General features: G+C 37.8%; 1 protein-coding gene across 1 annotated transcript; it reads left to right on the forward strand.

The window, feature by feature from the left end:
- Positions 1-818: 818 nt before the first annotated feature.
- abhd17aa (abhydrolase domain containing 17A, depalmitoylase a) lies at positions 819-19,087 on the forward strand. Its single transcript, XM_014988533.2, has 6 exons — positions 819-1,739; positions 2,295-2,381; positions 11,453-11,948; positions 12,108-12,302; positions 13,596-13,775; positions 14,839-19,087. The coding sequence occupies exons 3-6, from the start codon at positions 11,467-11,469 to the stop codon at positions 15,062-15,064; spliced, it is 1,083 nt and encodes a 360-aa protein (XP_014844019.2). The 5' UTR covers positions 819-1,739; positions 2,295-2,381; positions 11,453-11,466; the 3' UTR covers positions 15,065-19,087.
- The last annotated feature ends 387 nt before the right edge of the window (positions 19,088-19,474 follow it).

Below are 19,474 nucleotides of genomic sequence, written 5' to 3' on the forward strand. Positions count from 1 at the left end.
TTTTTGTGTGTGTGTGTGTGTGTGTTCCCATTTTGGGGTCTGAAACTCAGAGTCCAGCGATCGGATGTCTTGCCTATGTCAACAACAGAGTCAATAATGAAATGAAAAACAGAATGTTTTACTCCCTAAAGACATGTTTTGTAAATGTATAATGGATAAGCTCTAGAACTGAATTAAAATCATTTCTGAATAGAGAATGTTTGACATCTTTAATAACACAAGATTGTAAGATGCAGTGAAAACAAACAGGAGGTCCTGCAGTTGAAGCATCTTTACTTCACTCAAACTTTAAGTTGTCAAATGGTCAACAATTCTGGTCAGTCGCAATCACTTCAATATGAACAACGTAAAGTATTCTTGATCTTAATGGAAATTTGTCCCATTCATACTGATAGAACTGATGTAACGGAATCAGGTTTTTAAGCCTGTCTTGCTTGCAAACACCTCTTCAGCTTTGCTCAAAAATGTTTCCATGTAACTGAGATTCGTGATCCATTGTAACTCTTTCTGTTAAAAGGAAATCCTCCTTTCTGCTGTTGCTACATGAATGCCCAGCTTGACGGATTGCTGTAAAGGCAATAATGCTGCCTTACTAGTTTGATGCAATCAGCTGGGCTTTATGAAAAAAGAGAATCTTTTAACAACTATAATAATATACTTTATTTATACAAACTGATTTCATTCTGAAGTGCCTTCAGATAACATTTGTTGTGAAATGCCATCATATTAATAAACTGAATTGGATTAATTGCCACTCCCAAATATCGACTTTGTTGTTCTTAACACACTTGTCTGCCAAACATGGCGGTCTTTGTCTCAATGTGTATTTGCAAACTGTAATTAGGCTTTTTTTATGTTCTTTTGGTGTAATGGATTTTTTTTATTGTTGAGTAGCCTTTCAGCCCATGTCAGCATAAGGGATATGGACAATGACAATCTACTGAAAGCTTCAGCCAACATCTCCACGAGGTCTGTTTTGATTGTTCAGGGGTTGACATGCACACCCTAAAACAGGCTCATGAGATAGTCAAATACTGTGCAGATTAACTCAAAAACAGCAAAATACCCCTTTTATTTAGCAACAGGCTGAACGTTTTAAATCAGTAGCTAGTTATGATATCTTCATGTACATGTTTTTTTTTTTTTTTTTTTACAAAATATACGCTTTGCATACACAAAACTTACACTTTACACACCCAATAAGATGCCTGGGGTGGCGAGTCACATTGCCCATTCCCCATTACTCAGAATCTGGGAAGCGTCGTCTCCCGTGTACATCTTTTAGTACGTAATGAAATGTTTAAGTCACAGAACCCGGTTTGTATTGCTTTGCAATGATATTTGTCTATAAAGGGTAAACAGCGCTAAACTGCATGAGAGAAAAAAATATATAAGAACGCATTTGATGTTTCTTCTTCTTCTTAGTAAGCAGTATATATGACAAAAAATACTTACAATATATACCTATTTAGTTTAGTTTTGATATGTAGCTTTGATACCTGGTTGAATGAGGATTTGACGCTCTTACGTCACTTCCGGATGAAGTCTGGCAGTAGTAAAAAAAAAAAAAAAAAAAAATCTGGTAGCCATGAATTTCAGCTAGCTTGCCACCGACAACTGGTTGGTACACTTGAGTAAGTCCATCCATGTCAAGACACAAGAAGGATTTTCGTAGTCCTACGCTGCTTCTGAGTACATATAGGACCTCTCCATCCCGCCTATCGCCTTGCTGTGAATCGGTAAGTAGGTCGCTTTCAGACGGCCAAGCTAATGAGCTAGCAGCAGCAGCAGCCGCCGCTAGCTGGGCAACCTGCTAGCGGTAGTGATGGATGGATTTGGCTGCTAAATACAGAGGTTCCGGTGATTAGTTTGACTTCTGTCGTGTTGGCTTTCTCCTCGCCTGTATATCCTAATATTACGGACCAAATCCAACGCTTTATATCATGTTTAAAGCAGGTTACATTAGCATGCCAGTGAGTCTGTGTTTTTGCTGAGATAGTGCTGTGAGTATTATCCCTGTTTACCCTTGTCAAAAGCATCTGATGTCATGCAATTTATTGCCTATTGTTCATAGAGACCAACAATTTGCTGTCTTTGGAGCATTCGTAGAAGTAATCCTTGTTATATCGAGTCCTTAAAATAAACTCACATGTGTGATCTGTGATTTTAAGGGTTTTTAAACGTGTAGTTTACTATAAAATTAGACTGGAATACAAGAAGGTGTAGGCTGTCTGATTGTTTGTTCGTAATTAGTGCACTGTTCAATTTCAACGAAATCATTTTACTTTGACTAGGATCTGGCTGGCTCACCGAAGAGACTGCAAGACATTGGTGCAGAGCTTTTCCAGTTGACTTCAACAAAAAAGGATTTCTAAATACAGGTATGTGGTATGTTGGTAACCTTTTCAAAAGGATAGTATAGAAAAGTAAGTTATTTAATCTGGACAAATATATATAATATATGTTTTTATCAATGTTAATAAGATCTGTGTAGGTTGAAAGGTTAAGGTTGTTTTAAAAGTTAAAATTGCTTTAAAGAGTATTTGATCCGTTAAAAAAAATATTAATAATAATAAATCCACCCCTTTTCAGAAAAATATAGCATGAGATTGTCAGACCAAAGATTCAACAACAAACCCTTGCTATGTTGATAACTGGGAGGACAAAATGGATTGCAAATGATATATAGGTATCCTTAAAGGTACAAAAACCATATAAGTGAATAAGGTTGCATATCTGAGCAAAAGGAGCAAACGCGAAGAATTTTTTTGGGTTTGGATATTTTATGTATCTTGGTGTGCTAATTTCTTGGCAGGCAACATGTGCCTCTTAAATCGCTGCCGCCTACACTCTGGTGTTGGATCAATTCCTCCCTAACTTATTTTTCTTTAGTTCTTTTTTGTGTAGTCTTAAAGCTTAGAACACACTTTTTTTTTTCTCAATTTACAACACTGGAACATTGATGCCAGTTATATTTTTGTTGCTGCTCTATATTGAGAATGAAAATGTGGCAGATCTACATTGTATTACATTTGCAGGATGGTTCTGCAGAACCTGGTACAAAAAATGACATTCTAACATTTTAACAATGCTTACTTGTTTTGTTTCAAAACAATTAATGTGACCCAAGACCATGTGATTTAGGTGTTACCTTTGTAGAATGTTAAAGACAATGGGTGATTCTCACGAACCCAGTCATTTGAATGTCTAAGAAGATTTTAAAGTCATACTCATGAAAATTAAAAATAATTCACTTTTATTTGAACAATCATCATTTCTAATATTTGGCACAGTTAATTGTTAGTTACCAAAATATTTTTTTAAATGTTTTTTAACTAATTTTAGAGTCAGAAATTCATTACCGTAATGCGTCCACAGTAAAAAAAAATGCTTTCACCTCAATTTATCATTGTAATTATTCAAGCTGGTTTATAAAAAAATACTACCAACTTGTGTAAAATAATGTAAACTAGCTCAATATTGTAATATCTAATGATTTCCTATTAAATAATAAAATATATTTTAATAAAAGTGAGTGTCCAGAGGTGCAAAACTCATTACCGTAGCACCTTGTTCGAAGTCCTGTTAAATTTATAGAATTTTTTAAAATTGAGTTATTTTGACCCATAATGTACCACAAAGAAGAGAAGACAAAATATGGCTAAAAAATAAGATTGTTTGACATATTTTGATTATGATAATTGTTATGTTTCTCCTTGCATACGCCTATTCGCACACCATAGGCGATCATTACCGTAATGTGCATTACCTCATGTGCTTAAAAAGTAAATGATTAGATATTTTTCTGTAGAGAAGATATCAGGGAATTTGTATTGTAGGTGAAAAAATTTTAGCTGACTCACCATGGCATGCTACCATTTTAAGCTATCTCATGCGAATTTCACTCATTACCGTAATGCACAACTTTCATTACCGCGCAATTTTAGACCTGTTGCGGTAATGAAAAACAAGATTACGGTGATGAACAGTGTCTTTTTGAAATGAAAACATAGATAAATACATAGTGCATTTAAACTTTAATACTCCTTCTTATTGTTTTTTTTACACAATTACAGCAGTTTTTTATTTACTTCCTACTTATGAAAAATGGTTATACTATTTTATGGCAACAAATATTAATTACCTAATGTGAAGGGAAAAAGGAAGTAGTGCTGGATATCAATTAAAATTTCCAAAAATGCTTAGATTCAGAGGGACCCATTTCAACTCATGATCCAATTTGATGGTTTTTCGATTCAGTTAAGGATATTCCGCTATCAAAATTTTACTTGGAAGGTGAATGAGTGAAAGAAGATGTATACTGGGGGCAGTTCTCCTGGACTGGCAGCCCAGGGGGGTGGTCCACCTACAGAGTATGCTCCAACTACAGAGGGTTCTTGGGCCTCCCTGGTAATGTCTATTCTGTGGTTCTGGATTAGTCGAATCTAAGCTTCAGGAAGAGCAGTGTGGGTTTTGTCTTGGTCGTGGAACACTAGACCAGCTCTACACCCTCAGCAGGTCCTGGAGGGTCCGTGGAAGTTCGCCCAATCAATCTACATGCGTATTGTGAACTTGGAAAAGGTGTTCGACCGTGTCCTTCAGGGAGCCCTGTAGGGGCTGACAGTAAGTCGGGCTGGTTTCCGGTGAGAGTTGGACTCCGCCAAGGCTGCCCTTTGTCATCGATTCTGTTCATTACTTTCATGGACAGAATTTCTAAATGCAGCCAAGATGTGGAGAGGGTCCGTTTTGGTGGCCTTAGGATCGCATCTCTGCTTTTTGCAGATGATGTGGTCCTGTTGGCTTCATCAGGTCATGATCTACAGGTTTAGTTCTCAGTATATCTGTAGTCATGGATGGGAAAATGGAGTGAGAAATTGACAGGTGGATTGGTGCAGCGTCCACAGTGAAGCATATACTGCTTTTCATTGTAAGCAGTAATGGCTTTCCATTATGGTTCAGCAATATGCAACATTTTCTCAGTTGCACTGGTCTGGCCTGGTGAAGAGAGAGCTGAGTCAAAAGACAAAGCTCTCAATTTACTGGCCAATCTACAACCCTTCCCTCATTTATGGGCATGAGATTTGGGTCATCACCAAAAGAACAAGATCACAGCTACAAGAGGCTAAAATGTTTTTTCTCTGAGCTCTCCTGTAGAGACAAGGTGAGGAGCTTGGTCATCTGGGAGGGACTCAGAGTAGAGCCACTGCTCCTCCACATTGAGAGGAGCCAGTTGAGGTGGCTTGGGCATCTGGTGAGGATGCCCGAGCCACCTCAATAAATAAATCACCCTTACATAAAAATAAATGAATAAAAATTAAAAAAACACCCAGTGAAGGACATAGCCTATTATTCAGGTCTGTGTAATATCGATTTTTGCGATATATATCAATATTTTCTTTCCTAGAAAAAAATCGATATAGTAATGCAAGTATTGTAACATCCAACTGTCATCTTGTTCACTCACTGCTTGCTTCGCCAGGAGAGTGATTAGGTCATCAGGCTTAGAGTGATTCCTTCAGATGTTAAGTGTCAAGGTTAAAAAGGTATCAAACTATTCAGAGCAGGGTACTTGGTGCACTTTATTTACTTCACAAATGCATGTAAGCTACAGTTTGTACTGTTTCAATTAAAAGAAACATGTCTTCTCAACACTTCTTTGATTCATTTTGTCCAGCTGTTGACTTTAAGTCTGTGTCCATGTCCAACTAGAGCCAGGTATTGTGTAGTTGGTGCTTTTAATCAGTTTTCAGTTAAATTAATTCAATCCAACTCCAACGCCGTTCCAAATCCTGAATTCCCATGGAACTCCAGTATGTGTTGTGAGGCCTCCCCATCTTTTGACCTCTGGCATAACTGTTCGTTTGGAGCGGGTGCGTAGATCATTTTGTGCTTTCCTGATGAACGCAATCGGGTCACAAAATGTCACCAAAATCACTCTGTCCCTCTAAAATCTTTCAGAAAATTGCAAAAGTGTATTGAATTGTATTGTTTGCTGAATATCGCAATATATATGGTATCGTGAGCAGAATATCGTGTATTGTATTGTATCGTGAGATTATTGAATCACTACAGCCCTACTATTCCTGAGGATTGATGAATTCGTCCAATTGCCCAACCTTACATTCCAAGCAATAAGCAGAGATGAAAAAAAGTCAGTTGTGGGTTTGTTTCCATGGCTCAATGTTGGTAAAATGTTTAATTTGCAGATGTATGTTTTGTTACATGCCATTTTATTATTTATGTGTAGTTAAATGTTAGTGTAATTATAAAGTGTTCATTACCGAAACATTCTTATTCATTACCGACATACGTTTTTTCATTACCGCTATGCTCATTTTATGATAATTTATTTAGATTAGATAAAAGAATTACATGAACTTTTTAATTCCTCAATGAAATGGTCAGACTCTTTTATATTATGGTTGTGTTGTTTTTTCAATTTAATGATTTAACACAAAATTAGAACAAAAATAGATTTTAAAATTGTATTCATGTTACGGTAATGAAATAATTGTTTACATTAAAATAATAAATTTTGTTATTAATGACTATTCTTTGTTGGTACCTTCTCCTTTGTGGACACTGAAGTCCATGGTGTCCAAAAAAAGTGGAAAAATGTTTTTGTGGTTTCATATTTCTTCATCAAAATTGTGTTACGGTAATGAATTTATTTCTCCAAAGTCAGACTAAAATGTCTAAAAATACCTTTAAAAATATGCATAGAGGTTATAATTTTACATTGAAAGATAAAATTAGATTCTATTTTATAAAGAAGGTGTGTTTTTGTGTGCATACAATGCATTTTTATTTTTGTTGTAAGTTGTACCATGTTCGTGAGAATCACCCCAATGCGCTATTCTAACATATTGCAACTTCTAAACATCAAATTACTTTTGCGAGATCAAACTTCAGGCTCTTCTGCGGCCTAAACTTTAATATTTCGATTAAAATATCAAATTTTGGTGATTGTTTTCTTCTGAGAAACTTTTGAGGTTCTCTTTTCTTATTATTCTGGTGAAAGGAGTAAAGTTTAAAAGAAAAAAAAAAATCTTTGCCTTTATTAAAATTGACACAATCTGAAGCAAAGCATTAAGGAATAAAATAACTTTGAAACACTAAATATAAACACGCTACAAGCCGATCTACCTACAAGTGTATCAAAGCAGACAGTAAGTAAGGTAGCGTTAACGCTAAAACAAACTGCTTTGCAGGATAAAAACTTTTAGCGGGAGCAAATTGGAAGTCCATTGAAGACTGCAGCTTTGAAAAGCAGACAAAAGGCTGTCCTGTAGAAACTTCTGATAGTTGACAATATTTGATCCTAACAAAAAACGTCAACTCCATTGAAAGGAACACCAGTGGTGAGTGAATTAAGGAGGGCACTATCACAATAATAATGTAGGACATGTAATCCAAAATGTTTTCATAAAACTGTAGGGCTCATTAGTTTAAGTATAAACATGGCATTTATTTTATTAAAGTACCAGACAGAGACTTTGCGTTGGCAAATTCCTTCACTAAAAGGCCCAGCATGGTCGTCGTGACAACGTGTCAAAATCGGCCTTCGTTGTCGCAGCTTCTTGATGAAAATCTCATAATTTTGTTCTCGGCCTCTCACCACCACCGCTATGTTTAGCCCCTTCTTCTTCATGTCAGGTCTTACTGTAGCTAGTTAACGTTTAAGTTGACTCTGACCAGGTCATGAGTAAATATGGGCAGGAATGTGGGTGGAGCGTGCAGGAGCTGTGGGCGACACTCCGATGTCATTTGCTGTGTCATTCATCAACGGAGAACCTCGAGGTTGTGATTTCATTGGACTCAAATAAATCCAGATATTTTATTTTGTCTTTAAGACAAACAAGCCAAAGAGCCAAGTAGTTAAGACTGAAGCCTAAAATGATGCTACATCTCGTCCTCCTCCTGGGCGTTATAATGGCTCACTCAAATGAACCCTAATAGTTAATTTTTTCTTATAGAAATTCATTACTTGTGTGGCTTTGTAGCCTCTTTCCAGCTACTACTTGTTGTCCGACAGGTTAGGTTGAAGTGACTTTTGTGACTACACAGGTCTGTCGTTAATCGGGAAAACAGAACATAATATTTTGCATCTAGAATTTATTTTATCCTCATTAAACTAAATTTAGTTCATTTGTCTTTTTCCCCATTTGCAGTGATTAATGTGTTCTGTAGTTAATTAAGTGTTGCTGAGCAAACATGAGCTAATGAGCATAATAAACCAGTTGTGTGTCACTAAGTGGGAAAAGTGCGAGACTGAGAAGTTGTGAGAGAAGCATTTTGACTTCTAAATGTTGTTTATGTTGTCATTTCTGTCAGGGACCATGTGTTAAATCAATAAAGTCTAATAAAACGCCTTTCTCCATCTCCCTCTCTCCTCTCTATTGTCCAATATCTTGTGACATCCTGTGTCCCCGTGTTTATTACTAATATTTCATAGTCGGTGATAAATGTGTCATTGTGGTAGGCTGCTTTTCCAGTGGGTCAGATGACAACATGCCAGATTTCTCTACAGATGATTTATTGGAAGCACAAGTGTATCTGTACACACTGGTGCACATACGAATCAGATCAGTGAAAATAATTATCGTGAGGTTTTGCTTTTTATCGATTCCTGTGTTTTGTCAATCATGTGCAAAAAAACATCAATTCAATTTATTTAGCATATTAAGGAGAGTTTTGTGCTGTTGCAAAAAAAAAAAAATTCATTTTAGATTTAAAGTTTTTCCAAAAAGGGTTAAGGCATATGTTTATTTACTTTATTATTTATCAGAAACTTTCCTATAATGATGAATCGGAATGCTTACTTCCAGCCAGAGTTTGGATTTTTACAATTGAAGCCCCCCTTTGCCCTCGGTTAATACAGGTCGTATGAAAATCACAGGATTCCTTCAAATCTTTATAACCCAACGTTTGCATTTGAACCTCAGCCTGAAAAGCTCACAACCTTTTGCTGTGTAAAAGCAACCTGATAATTGGTGCAATTTGGAGGTGTGTGTACTTATTCCTCCTTGGAGCTATGCATTATATGTTTTGTTTTATTTTTTATTTTTTTAGTTTTAGTATTGATGCTTTGTTGCCATTGGTTGGTTAGGTGATCCTGGCTAGTAGCCCTTCCCTTAGCACAAGGCTGTTTCATATTTTGATTACCAATCGAAGTACCTGCCAATGTCTAGTACGCTGCGACTACCAGTCACCATGGAGGAGTTGTGCGTTCTCAGTCCAGACTGGGAACTCTTATGCTTCATCACACTTAACATGGATTAGGGATAGGCAACATGGATCTTATCACACAATTTTGTGGTATTTTTTTTAAATAATCAAAATACAATATATATTTAGAACCTATTTCTAGTATTTTATTTGTTTAGGCCACTGTGTAGCTGCGACGACATGTTTCTGCACTCAGAGCCACACAGACCCCCAAAATACTGGAATCCCATTTCAAAACGGCTTTCCAGGAGGCCTGTTGCATGAAGAGAAGTGACTTTCATCACTACACCACACACAATAATTGCATCAGTAATATTTTCACATTAACCGATACTCTCATGTAACCAACATTTTAAAAAACCCACCTATTTTGACAACAGTTTTCAGGCTTTTCTCATGATAAACCCAAATATTTATTACTGTAAGAAATTTTTCATGTCAACAATAAATTAAATTTCTAGTGTCCTCAGGACCCTCCAGACCTGGATGGTTTATAATGTTGTGTAGCAGTAGTCTGAATGTGAACAGGGATTTGAGTAAGTCCTGTCTCTAAAGGTGTCAGCAGAGCCGGGCTTTGGACTTCAGAGCAAATCCAAAGTTGTCAATCGTTGTCGCGACATCCACAGTGATCAGCCTTAGTTTAGATTGCTCTTCTTCTGCTGTAGTCTCCCTTTTCTGCAGAGCACACTTTTAGAGAAGCTGTTAATCGCATTAATGCATAATAATAGTGCTGCTCTTTTGTTTGGCTTAGCTGTATATCTTTATACGCCTCCATATCAGACTAAAAAAACATCATGACACATGTCATGCTGATTATTGCTTTCTCAGATTATGACTTTGTTGGACTGAGTTGATCAGATTATCCAGAGTAATATTTCTTTGGGTACATTTTTAAAAATTAATGTAAAAAGTAATAAAGTGTTGGGAGTCATTTGCTAAATTCTTTTTTTGTATTTTTAGGCTTGTCTTGTTCACCTTAAACATCAAAACCACGTTTACAGTGTTGCTATTTTATGCTTCAGATATTTGACACCACATATTCTGAGTAACTGATATCTTGCTTCTGTGTTAAATTACTTTTTTCAAGCAACATATTTTGTAAATGTGTTTCTTTTTTTAAGCAAACGACTCTCTTGGCAACTTTATTAGATTTATCAGCTTTTCGATTGCCAACAGGCACTGGCTTTTAAACAGTTGACTCATTGTTAGTCCTAGACTTGTGTCTAAAGGTGCAAATTATAAAAATTATTTACTTATAATTTGGTGATTTTTCAGCTGGATTCTTGATCTGGAGAAAATAAAAATCATAAGCAGTTTTATGATACTTTGAGCATAACATTGACCCCACATTTCTTTTATTGCACTACTTCTATTTCTTGTAAAATGACCATCTCTCTATAAAATTGCGTCAATATTTTCTATCTCCACTCTCCTTCCGAGATACAGATATACGCAGATGTTTTTCCTTCTCTGTCAAGTTAGAATTAATTGGCATTCAGTGGTGAGCTTTTGTTGCACTTTGAGTAAAGCGAGTGGCCATCTCTTTTTATTGTTGCTTTTTCTTGTGGCTTTTCCTCACAAGAAAAGCTCCACTTATCACAAACCCAACGAAACACAGTAAAAGGTTCATGTTGATCTATAGCTGGATATAAACCTTTCCTGCTCTTTTCTCTGCTCAGTGTTCTAATCATCTTTTTTTTTCCTTCACTTATTCTAAATGAACTGATTCAGATTAGTTTTTATTGAAATCAAAATGGATTGTTTTAAAGACTCAAAACAATGTATTTAAAAAATATTTTTGCAGCATTTTTTTTGTTTTGTTTGAGTCATCCCACATCACAAATATTGAGCCGACCTCACAGACAAAATGGAGCATGTTTGCATAGGTAATGCTAAGTCGCATTATTGCTCAATTAGTTGTGGAGTTCCTCTGGGGTCATTCCTTGGATCCGTTTTATAGAAACTTCTCCATGTAAGGTCATTCACCGCCTGCCATGGAGTTGCATTCATTGCTATGTAGATCAAACTCTATTTTATGTGAACACTAAAGCAACTGCTTATTCAGCTTCTTATGTAAATGTTATACAGTTGTCAAGAAGAAATTTTCGAATATCAGTCAAAAAATATAAAAAAAAATAAATAAAAACGGGTCAACTAGTTTTAAATAATTTTGTTTTTCATATGTTTTAATATTTTTTACTAATTCGCTGTCTCTCCTCTTCAGATTTGTGCCAGAAGATGAACGGCCTGTCCATACGAGAGCTTTGTTGCCTCTTTTGCTGCCCCCCCTGTCCCAGCCGCATTGCAGCCAAACTGGCTTTTCTCCCTCCAGAGCCCACTTATGCTTTGCTCCCCGATCCAGATCCCGGATCTGGAGCAACAACCGTGTCTGCCGCCAACTCTGGAGCTGCTCCGCCGTCACTCGGAGCGCCGGGACTGCGTTCGCGGCTGGGTAACGCTGGTGGATCAGACAGAGGAGGCGGTGGAGGAGGTGGGAGTGGAGGAGGAGGAGGAGGAGGCGGCGGCAGCAGTGGTGGCGCTGCCACCACCAGCAGCAGCAGCATCGCTGGGCCTGAAGGCAGGTGGAAGTTGCACCTCACAGAAAGAGCCGAGTTCCAGTATTCGCAGAGAGAACTGGATGTGACCGACGTGTTCCTGACCAGATCTAGCCGAGGGAACAGGGTTGGATGCATGTACATACGCTGTGCTCCCAACGCCAGGTGAGACATGAATCACCACTGTGAGACTGTCGACGCTCAGACGTGCGCTTCATAAACCTGTTAGCAAGCCACCAGCGTTGTACAACAAATTTCAGGTTTGAGTTTCCAGTCTTTGCGCTCTACTAACTCCCATCCTTCTCTTCCCTGTCCGTCGCTCAGGTTCACAGTGTTGTTCTCGCATGGCAACGCCGTAGACCTGGGTCAGATGAGCAGCTTCTACATCGGCTTGGGCACCCGCATCAACTGCAACATCTTCTCCTACGACTACTCAGGCTATGGCGTTAGTACCGGCAAGCCATCCGAGAAGAACCTTTACTCAGACATCGATGCTGCGTGGCACGCCCTGCGCTCTCGGTAAGGAGGCAAGATTCGTTTTAATTTAGCTGGCTCTTTATTTTATTTTTTTTAACAGTGGCTCATTTTTAAGTTAGACCAGTTACCAGATAGTTGCAGTAACTCTTTATTATAAGATATTTATAGTTTTGTTGTACAGTAGGAGTATGGTTTTGGCTGTGTATAATTATTAATAATTACGTAAGACGCCTATAAAATTAGTAATTTAGATCCAAAAGACTGTCAGTGCTCCACATTATTATAGAGAAATTAATAGGCAAAGAGTTTAATATGTTATTGTTACAAATACCTGCCTGATGAGGCTTAGATATTAAAATACTAAGCCCATCACTGCTGTTATTTGAACAGCAATAAACTACATATATGTATGGAATAATAAATACAGACACTTTCTCTTGTAAAGAAGTTATGAGAGAGAAATGTAATTATTTTGTGAAATTTATTACAATCTCAATACGCTAGTGCACAAGTAAAGCTACTAAAAAGTACAAATATAAAAACGGAACCAATAACATGATGCAGTCCAGTATGAATTGTTAGTATTGAGTTACCAAATTTATTTTGTGAGGTCTGTAGATAAAATATAAAAGCAAGGAAATAAAAGATTGAAACATTGAGATTGGGTTAAGTTCACAGCCTACTCTATTTGTACTGGATTTTCCTAAATCCCATTTGGTGAAACAAGAGGAACATCCGCTGAACTTGAAATTCCAGTTGACTCTATTCTGTGTCATATATTTTGAAACAGATCAAGCGAAAAAAAAAAATCAGTCAGGACCGTGGGCAGCTCAGGCTTAAAAAAAATAGTAATCAATATTGGCTTGAAAAGCTCAATCTGTGCATTTCTAACTACTGCATTAAATAAAAACGATATTATAAAGCTCTTGGGACCTTATCCTAGTTTCAAAATAACTAAATCTGCGACTCAATAATTCTTTTTATTTTAGAAAAGAGCTGTGTAAATTTAACATGACATAAAGCCTTAAAGGGCAAATTGCAAAGCGTAATTAAGTATAGTAGTAATTTTCCCTTTAAAATCTCAGTGCAAATCAAGACATTAAAAGGTAATATCACAATTAACTGTTGGGAGGAATAGCTTGTTGCTTTTCTCACTCGTGGAAACTTATTATGTGAAGCACTTTAACACTCATCACGCACTGTGTTGATTATAATATCTTTAAATTGCAAAACTTGGTATTTGTAAAAGTATTTGTCGACCACATTATTAAAAAAAAAAGTTTTGTTCAGGTCGTTTTTCTGTTTTGTTCTGTAATTTATTGGCTTGTTTCACAGGTATGGCATCAGCCCTGAAAATATCATCCTGTACGGACAGAGCATTGGCACAGTGCCCACAGTAGACTTAGCATCGAGGTTCGAGTGCGCTGCGGTGGTCCTTCATTCTCCTCTCACCTCCGGCATGAGGGTGGCCTTCCCTGACACAAAGAAAACTTACTGCTTTGATGCGTTCCCCAAGTAAGTTCCTCACCTCGGGCATAAATATGAAATTTCCCAAAAAAGCAACTCATGAATAAAATTTCAAAACGCAACGCAGTTGCTAAAATCTATATCGAGTCGAGAAGATTCCCTGCAGGCTTAACGGCATCTTTGGCATCCTGTCAAGTAAACTAATTGTTCTAGTCCAGATAGAAACTTAGTTAAATTATTATTGTTTTGGTCAAAACAATCAGTTAAGATTTTTTTTTTGTCAAAAAAAAACCCAAAAACAATTTTACATTTTTCAGTAGTGAAGCAAAAAGCATCAGTCAGAAAGTAAACTACCAACATGGACTCGTGTCATACTGCTCAGCGAAAACGAGGCAGCGGTCTGAGACAACACTCTTTGGTGTTGACGCTTTTACTGAAGGAGGAAGACAAAAAGTTAGCTATTTTTGATTTGTCAGACTGAAATCAACTTTCAGTTTATTCCTTTTTCCCCCTTTTCTTTCAAAAATAAGAAAGAAAAGCTAAAGGAAATGGTATGCTTTGTCATATTTTAGGAGTTTAGTAATGACTTTAAATGAAACGATTTTGTTCTATCAGACTCAAAAAAGCAACACGTTTTTTATTCTGTGCGAGTCCTCTTTTAAGAAAAACTGTTAAATGTATATTAATTTTGACATGTGGTGAATGTTGTTAGAGATGAAGTAACGGCCTGAAAAAAAAAAGAAAAAAAAAAAACCTGCATCAAGGTTAGAATTGTTTGTTTTTAATTAAATGTAGACAATAGATTGGCGTGTTTTTCCCATTGAGGCTCCAAAACAGTCTTTTGGAAACAAGGTTGTATTTGAGTTAGATAATGAGCGTTGACTGCATCTGTTTAATTATTTTTTTACCCCAGGATATATTGTAGGACCATTTCTTGATGATTTTTATGCTTGATACTTTCTGAATACTCAGTTTTTTGTTTGTTTGTTTTTACTGGAGAAGAATCCACAAAATTCTTACGGACGTAATCCGATGCACTCGAGACGCATTGCATGTGTGACGTTACGGCTCTTGCATTAAAATGCGACTGAAATCCATAAATCTCTTCCAGCATCGAGAAGGTTTCCAAGATCCCGTCTCCAGTGCTCATCATTCACGGCACAGAAGACGAGGTGATCGACTTCTCCCACGGCCTCGCCCTGTTCGAGCGCTGTCCCAAGGCCGTGGAGCCCCTGTGGGTGGAGGGGGCCGGCCACAACGACATCGAGCTTTACAGTCAGTACTTGGAGAGGCTACGGCGCTTCATCAACCAGGACCTGGCTGCGCAGCACGCCTGAGAAACAAGCAGCCTCTACGTGTTTGTATCTATGACACTGTGTATGTGGGTGTGTGGAAGCGTGTTTGCGATGAACGCGTGAGTGATTTTTGGTCACATCTGTGTGTCTTTAAAGCAGCACGCCTGCAGGTTCAACACAAACACGACCCGACGTTGTGTTTCCTGTTTTTAAAGGTGACAAAAAAAAAATTTTTTTAAAACGTCATTAGCTTTATACATTTGTACAGTGTTGGTGAAACACTACAGAACTGGTGAAGTCATTTCAGAGCTGCAAGCGTCGTAGGACGACGTGGAATTGCACGTCGAAAACACGTCGACTTAATTCAATTGATAAGCGAGAGATTTTTTTTTTTTTTTTTTTTGTCCACAAAGGCACACAGATGTAATTCTGAAGTGGTGTTGGTGAGTATGCTGCGATTGTGTGTGTGTGTGATTGTGTGTGCGTTCAAACTTCTCTGGATCTGTGTGCACACATTGGTATGCGTGAGTGAATGTGTGTAGAAATGAAGGACATCCTGATGACTTGGAAACCTAGAGTAGTGGAAGGCTAATGAGGACATCAATATTGATGTTTCTTTTTTGTTTTTTTAATCATGTGATTTGTGTACAATAATGAAGAATACCTCCACAGTTTGACTAGTTCTCTTTTCCAGTGGACAAATACTGATCAAGCATGTATCCCCCTCCCCCCCCCGTCTCCACTACTTGTTTATCTTTTTAATGGACATCAATCTGACTGCCAGGGCATTCCCAAGTTTTTCTCCAGCTAACACTAACCTACTTAATGTGTGGTTTGGGGGTGATCTGTCTCCTGTCCTCTTGTTGTAGCCTGAAATCTTTTCACAGCTTGCGTGGCTGCAGAGTGTCTCATACTTTCCCTCGTTATTAAATCTCAAAAGGCCAACTTCCATGTCCTAAACTTTCCACTAAGTAGCCGAAACGTGTTTCAGGGGAATAAATTAGATTTCCCATTCAAAAAAGGTTTTAATTTTCTCGGGGTTTTTTTTTTTTTTTTTTTTTTTTAAGTGCAAGTCTGCTCTGTCATTTTATGGTGTAAACCCAGAGTGGGAGCGCCAAAAGATTTAAAGAGACGTTTGCAGACACTCCAGGAAGTGGCTGCTCCCGAACAAGAAGCGGTAAAGAAAGTAGCACCTCATAAGACCGCAACGAGGTGACGCAGCAGAGAGGTTGCTGTGATTGAAAGGCTATAATGACGTGTGAGTTATTTTAGTGTTCTTGTTTATTGGGTGGAATGGAGCATGATGCAACTTTGTCACTTTTTTCTTAGAAAAAAGAACGAACTTGGGGATTTACATTTATTTTGGATTTTCTTTAATTGACACAAACTTCAAATGCATCCTTACTGATATTTGGATATATGTCTCGTAGTAAGTTGAAGGCAAGCCGCACAAGTTTCAGGAAGCTCCAACATGTTTGTGGCAGAATCCTGCCTGAATATCTGAACACGGATCCAGCTTTTAAAGATGGTCCAGCAGTTTTTCCAGCAAATTCCAAAAGCTTGAAGTTGGTCAACTTAAAAACCAGTTTCTATTTATATTTGGGATCATCGTTCCTGTTGAAAACCCAATCATATGTCTACTGGTTTGAGTTGAGTAATGTGGAGGCAGTCCTCCATCTTTTTTTTTATTGTTCCTGTACTGCTGTCAGCAGAATTGACCTCTCAGCATGATGCTGCCTCCACCCTTCGTTGGTTAAATATAGTTTTATGCTTGAAAGCCTCACTGACATACTTGTATCTTCTCAACTGGGTCATTGTCTCCCTTCACCATAAAACCTTCGGCTTGACTTTGTGGCCAACTGCAGGTTTCGGGTTTTGGAGCAGCTCTTCCTCGCTCCGCTGCCCCTCAGTCCTTGCTGATATCAAACTCGGTTCACTGGACGTTGATACTGGTGTTTCAGCAGCTTTCACACCCCAGTGAATTTCCTTTCATCCACAGCTGACCGCTTGGAGCAGACAAACTAATTAAATTTAAAGTGTTTCAAATATTCAGTCAGAACCGCAGCTACAAAAAGTGTGAAATTTCTAACTTGCTAAGGCATTTGTCCAAAGTGTAAGGACATATTTGAGCACCTGATGTGTTTTGTGATTTGAAAAAGTGAAGTTGCGTTGTATAATCCTTCCACCCTGGGAAAATGGTTCAGATGCATAATTAAAAGTCTAAAATAAATCAGAAAATCATGGATTATAGTAGTCATGTCAATGTCTGAATGGCACTGTAAATGTTTTAATTTTTGGAGAGAGCCATTGTTTTGTTTTTGTTTTCATTGCTTTTTCTAAGCTTTGCTGGAAACTGTCCAGCTGCCTCTTGAGTGAGACGCCTCTTGAGAATTGAAACAAACGTAATTAAATGTTTTGGAGCTTGATGCTTTGATAAAAGTTGACTCCAACAGCTTGCTGTCTGCTCCAACAAACCAACACGAATTACATCCGTTGTTATTCCGATGTCGCGCGTAACCTGAATTTTGCCGGTCAGCATTCATCCGTTTCTAGCCGCCACCGCCGCAGCAGCTCATTCGCTAGGCGAATTTTAGCTTCGATGTAATTTTTCCTGAGTTGATTGTTTCATAATCATCCTTCGTGATGTTGGGACTGATAATGTGATTCAGATGAGGTGTCAGAATGGAATATAGCTTCCTGTACCTTCCTGTTTGTGTTTCCATCTCTGGCCCTAAATGTACAGAAGCTCTTCTTGTGGCTGGCAGCACACTGCAATGTCTGACACAAGCCATACTTGAGCCTCGTCACTGTTGGTGTGGTGCAGGTTCCACCACACGTACGCGCACACACACACACACACCTTTGCACATCGACATACATACACAAACACACACACACTATATGTATTTACACATTTATATATATATTTATATCTGATCTAGCATGAAAAAGCAGGTCTTAAGTTCAGCACTATTGTATAAAGCATCCAAAGTGTAACAAGGGTATAAAATGTACGTCCGTGTCTTTTCATTATCATTGACTGTGTTCTAAAGGAGAAAAGCATCATGGATACAGGTTTTTCTGGGTGAAGTACCACCAGCAGGTCCTGTGTGCAGACCTGCTGTAGTACAAGGCGTTTGCTGCCCAGGAGATCCATCAATTTCAGCGATTGTGGCCGCATTGTATCAAAGGGAACATTTATTAACCGGCGCTGACCTGATTGCTCCATTTTGGGAGTGCGCGTGGGTCTGGGGAAGCAGCAGAAGACGTTTTCTGAACCGCCACTCACCTCCTGTCTGCTCGAACAGGGATATTTCTCTTTTCTTCTTCTTCCGTTCTCATCCTGTGCTTTGCGTATGTGATGTTTGAACGATGGAAATCCGTTGCATTCTCAAACTCAGAAATTGAGTCAGAAGAATTTGAGAGAGTAAAAAAGTCTGTCTCTCTCTCTCTCTCTCTCTGGAAGTAAAATTTGTCCTCAGTTTTCTACCGGAATGGGGAAACCAGGGAGACCTCACTGGTTTGGAGAATCTGGGTTGGAAACGTACCGTTTATCGATGCACCACTATGGTTGATATATTGTATCCTTTGGCCTTGAATGTTCATTGATTGGGGAGGGTGGGGGGGATAAGCAGTAAAAAACTGTATGCATGTCTGTTGTGTTTTGCAGAGCAAATGATGGGATGGAGCATAATCTTGTGTTAATGTGAGGATAAAGGTGAATTCATGGCGTTGAAACATTAAAACTCCAAAAAAAAGAAAGAAAAAAAAAAAAAGACGTTTATCTGAATTTTTTAATGCTGATACTAACTGATGTAATGTTGATTTTTTTTTTTTGTGCTAGAGATTGACCGGGTCCGATGTTGGGGTGGGGGGCGGGGGATGTAGAACCTATTAGTAGACTGTTTATATGGTTACTGTACTTACCTGTTCTTTTCTTTGTATTATAATTTGTAATTTTATGTTGCTTTTTTGAACTGAAAATATGATGTAATGAAATGAATTCATGGGACTGAATCTTGACCTTTTTATGGACAACAAAATAAAATCACTTACGTACAAAAATATGAATTTGGGTGATTTTTTAAAATTATTTACAATCCATAAATTAAAATTTATTGCACAAACTATGCAGTTACAAAGGTAGGCAAATATTTGTGCGTTTAAGACTGCTGCCATGTTGGAAGTAATGAATGAAAATGTTAGGGATTCTTGTAAAAACAGTAAGTTTCAGGTAAAGAAATCAGCTTTAAGTTATGCATTAAATTTACACTGTCAGAGCACATATTTTTACACAGATGACAATTGGTGCCAGAAAATTCATTTGTGAAAAACACAATTTGCCAACAGTAAATCAAAACCTAAAATTTGACCCTTTTTATTAATGTTTAAAGAATCTGAAGATGGTTTTGGTTTCTTCGTATTAATTGTTTTTTGGGGTAAACGTAAGGT

Source organism: Poecilia mexicana, unplaced genomic scaffold (genome assembly GCF_051168715.1).
Source record: "Poecilia mexicana isolate PSO_F unplaced genomic scaffold, ASM5116871v1 scaffold_17, whole genome shotgun sequence".
NCBI lineage: Eukaryota > Metazoa > Chordata > Actinopteri > Cyprinodontiformes > Poeciliidae > Poecilia > Poecilia mexicana.

Bases quoted from the DNA above. Each gene is read 5' to 3' on its own strand.
- abhd17aa (XM_014988533.2), top strand. From the start codon at position 11,467: ATGAACGGCCTGTCCATACGAGAGCTTTGTTGCCTCTTTTGCTGCCCC. The intron at 11,949-12,107 runs GTGAGACATGAA...TCCGTCGCTCAG, and splicing joins CGCTGTGCTCCCAACGCCAG to GTTCACAGTGTTGTTCTCGC. The intron at 12,303-13,595 runs GTAAGGAGGCAA...CTTGTTTCACAG, and splicing joins TGGCACGCCCTGCGCTCTCG to GTATGGCATCAGCCCTGAAA.